This window comes from Chaetodon trifascialis, chromosome 23 (assembly GCF_039877785.1).
Source record: "Chaetodon trifascialis isolate fChaTrf1 chromosome 23, fChaTrf1.hap1, whole genome shotgun sequence".
NCBI lineage: Eukaryota > Metazoa > Chordata > Actinopteri > Chaetodontiformes > Chaetodontidae > Chaetodon > Chaetodon trifascialis.
Window position 1 is genome coordinate 14,213,576 of NC_092078.1, and position 3,417 is coordinate 14,216,992.

General features: G+C 40.9%; 1 protein-coding gene across 1 annotated transcript; it reads left to right on the forward strand.

Moving 5' to 3' along the window:
• Positions 1 to 1,198: 1,198 nt before the first annotated feature.
• On the forward strand, positions 1,199 to 2,857 carry LOC139351432 (uncharacterized). Its single transcript, XM_070993316.1, has 5 exons — positions 1,199 to 1,256; positions 1,372 to 2,076; positions 2,180 to 2,305; positions 2,516 to 2,553; positions 2,738 to 2,857. Exons 1-5 carry the CDS (start codon positions 1,199 to 1,201, stop codon positions 2,855 to 2,857), a joined length of 1,047 nt encoding a protein of 348 aa, XP_070849417.1.
• Positions 2,858 to 3,417: the final 560 nt, after the last annotated feature.

Below are 3,417 nucleotides of genomic sequence, written 5' to 3' on the forward strand. Positions count from 1 at the left end.
AACGCTTTGTTGCTGTCCATTCAGTCCACAATAGTAGCAGCTGCAGCTTTCACCCCATGTAACTGAAGTGCGGATTTTCTTTTTGAAAGGCAGCAGGCAAAGTTTGCACAGAAATGTAAGATTTTTCCCATCCTCACTGACCTTGTCATAAAACTTGTTTAAGTGATCATACGATGCCTCCATTCTGCTTTTTGTTTTGATGACGCATGCGGCGATGCGACACTGGTGGCTGGTGTTGCCAGATTGGGTGTTTTTTCCGCTACATATTACGGCCTGTTTTTGTGTTGTATTTTTACCGTGTTTTCACCCAGACGGCTCAAAAGAAATCTGGCAACATATTGAACGAAGTTAAACTGAGAGAGCGTGCCATTCACAGACACCAGAATGAACGAGTTCACAGTTACGTTCATCAGACAGTAATACAGTACGTTCAGTTCACGTTTGCCCAAAATATGAAAGAGTTCATGAACTATCGGTCAAGGAACACATTCAGGCACAACACTGCTTATGGTGTCCACCCACAGTGACCTGGTATTTCTGCCTGACAGTTGTGCCAGCACACAGGTATTCCATTGACTGCTGTGTCAACCAAACAGCTGCCATGATATGTTTGGAAAGGAGCAGGTGAGCCAATGAACATACAGCACGTCAATGTTACCAGCAGCATGAGCAACATGTGCCAATAGTAACCACAGCATGGCACTGGTTCTTTCTTTCAGCTAATCTTGAAACAAATGTTTCAGTCCCCATTTGTCTGAAACAATGTTCACCTGTCTGTGCAAACACTGACAACAACATCTAAGAGTCCACAGTGAAAATCACTGTAGAGAACGGTGGCACCAATTATTAGACACACCACACCATTACTAATACATGAGATATTTAAAGTCTGCAAAATGCTCCTCTAACAGCCACAGTTCTTAAAGTGGGAAGATTGAAGAACAATTACAAATGCTCAAGCTTCAAAAAAAAGGACTGATGACACCATTAATGGACATATTTTAAATCTAACGTGCAGGATAGAAGAAAAAGATCATAGATCTCTCTTAATGCATTGCATTAAATACAACACTGATCATGTGATCACTGACTCCAGCTCAGGACATTAGGTGGTTCCTCTCGTTAGCCAATCACAGTCTTCTCTTTGAAGAGTGGAGAACATATTGAGATTCATTTCATTCAGCACAGCATTTGGAACATGATGAAGACTCTGTGGTTGGCTTTGTATTTGACTTATCTGTTCTTGGGAAGAATCGGTAAGTTGTTTGTTTGTTTGTTTGTTTGTTTGATATTTTTCAAAAAGTATTCAATACTTTGCGAGATTTGGATGATCAATTAAATCTGCTCTTTGTGGATCTCTTTTCTCTTCAGCTCAGACAACTGATCTGAAATCATCCACAAATGTACATCAAGAGAGTGGATTTATATCAGCAAATGTCGGTGACAGCGTGACTTTACAGTGTTTCGTTGAAGGTGACGCAGTGATGTTCAACTGGTATAAACAAACTCTGGGACAGAAACCAAGGCTCGTCTCTACTTACTACAAGTTTGACAACTATGGAACTTTTCACAATGAATTTAAAAATAATCCACGTTTCACACTGGACACTGAAATAGGTAAAAATCACTTGACGATGACAGATCTACACATTTCAGATTCAGCTACTTACTACTGTGCAAGTGGCTATTATGACACCTTTGAATTTGGAGACGGCATTGTTGTCAGTGTAAAGGGTTCAGATGTGAACGTCCCAGCTTTGGTCCATCAGTCAGCATCTGAGACCATCCAGCCAGGAGACTCTGTGACTCTGAACTGTACAGTAGACACTGGGACCTGTGATGAAGAACACAGTGTTTACTGGTTCAAGAAGTCTGAAGAATCTCATCCAGGACTCATTTACACTCATGGAGGCAGGAATGATCAGTGTGAGAGGAAACCCAACACACAAACACACACCTGTGTCTACAACTTGCCAATGATGAGCCTGAATCTGTCTCATGCTGGGACCTACTACTGCGCTGTTGTCTCATGTGGACACATAGTGTTTGGAAATGGGACCGAACTGGACTTTAAAGGTAGGTAAGATGAAAGCAGATGTTTCATACAGACAGCAGCTATGATTGTTATTTCCTCAATATTCTGCAGCTCTGTAAAGTCTCTTATAATCTGGATGTGCAGATGAGGTGGAGTCCTCTGTCTTGGTGTATTTCTTGATTGGAGCTTTGACATTCACCTCCATCCTGGTTGTTTTACTGGCGTATGCAGCATATGGAAAGAACAACAGAAACAGCTGTCAATGTGGACGTAAGTAAACTTTCATTGATCATTTTTGATCGTGTGTATTTAGGTACTTAATACTGGAGGAGCATCCAATTGAAGTTGATATGGATTATAAAACCAACCAAATCAAGACAGAGGTCATAAATTGATGGAGGCTTTACACTGTTAAAACATTCATCTCACCACCATCTCAGTGAATTTTGAAAGCTTTTATTGATTTTAATTCTTAACCAGACTCAAGATCTTCAGCTGCCTTGACTCCAAATGCAGTGGTGAGTATTTTTGAAGTACAGAAGAAATGACTGTTTTCTAAAGCAGAGAAGTATTATTTTCTCACTGTTGGTATATCAATGTGATCACTGTATTGTTCAGGTGTTGCTGTTGCTCTCTTCAATACAGACATACATGCATCATATTTTTATGGTGATTAAATGTTAAATGATGTTTTCTTACCAGGATTGTCAAGATTCAGACAGCCTCCATTACGCTGCTTTGAGGGAGCACAGGATCAACAGATCGACAAGGCAGAGGGACAAAACACAAACTGAATGTGTGTATTCAAGTGTAAGGCAGTAGGAGCTGGAAATACGTCAATTGTACTTTGTTTCTGTGGAAGAAGAATATGTCTATCAAGCTTTACGATGTCATTTTCTTTTGAAAATAGGAGCATTGCTGTCAAATTTCACCACAATATCCTGAATGTAAAGTCTTGCACTGCAATAAACTAATAAAAATTGCTTTCCAAGCCTCCTGTATACAGTATGACCTGTGCTGTCAAATGTGCAATTTCTCTACTCTCAGTAAAACTGGACTTGACAACGTGCATACACACAACCACACACAACTCATCTGTGTGGTGCCTGTGGGCTCAGGCACTTGAGAGAGCGTTCACACTGGAAAATTAACATTAAAACTAAATCACTTCCTGCATAGGAGGACCTGGAGAGAGACTGTATGTCTGTCTGTGCTGCACTGCTCACAAAGCAACAACCTTCAGCTCTGAGAGAGTGTATGATAGAAACAGGCCATCACAGGCCACACCTGTCTGTTTGACACCCCCACTGACTGAAAGATGCTCAGTCGTAGTGAGAAATCATTTCCTGCTCACAGATGAGTTGATGTCATGGGAGAGCACA

Excerpts from the sequence above, each read along its gene's own strand:
- LOC139351432 (XM_070993316.1), top strand. The coding sequence starts at position 1,199 with ATGATGAAGACTCTGTGGTTGGCTTTGTATTTGACTTATCTGTTCTTG. Across the intron at positions 2,077-2,179 it reads GACCGAACTGGACTTTAAAG|ATGAGGTGGAGTCCTCTGTC; the intron begins GTAGGTAAGATG and ends CTGGATGTGCAG. Across the intron at positions 2,554-2,737 it reads CCTTGACTCCAAATGCAGTG|GATTGTCAAGATTCAGACAG; the intron begins GTGAGTATTTTT and ends TTTTCTTACCAG.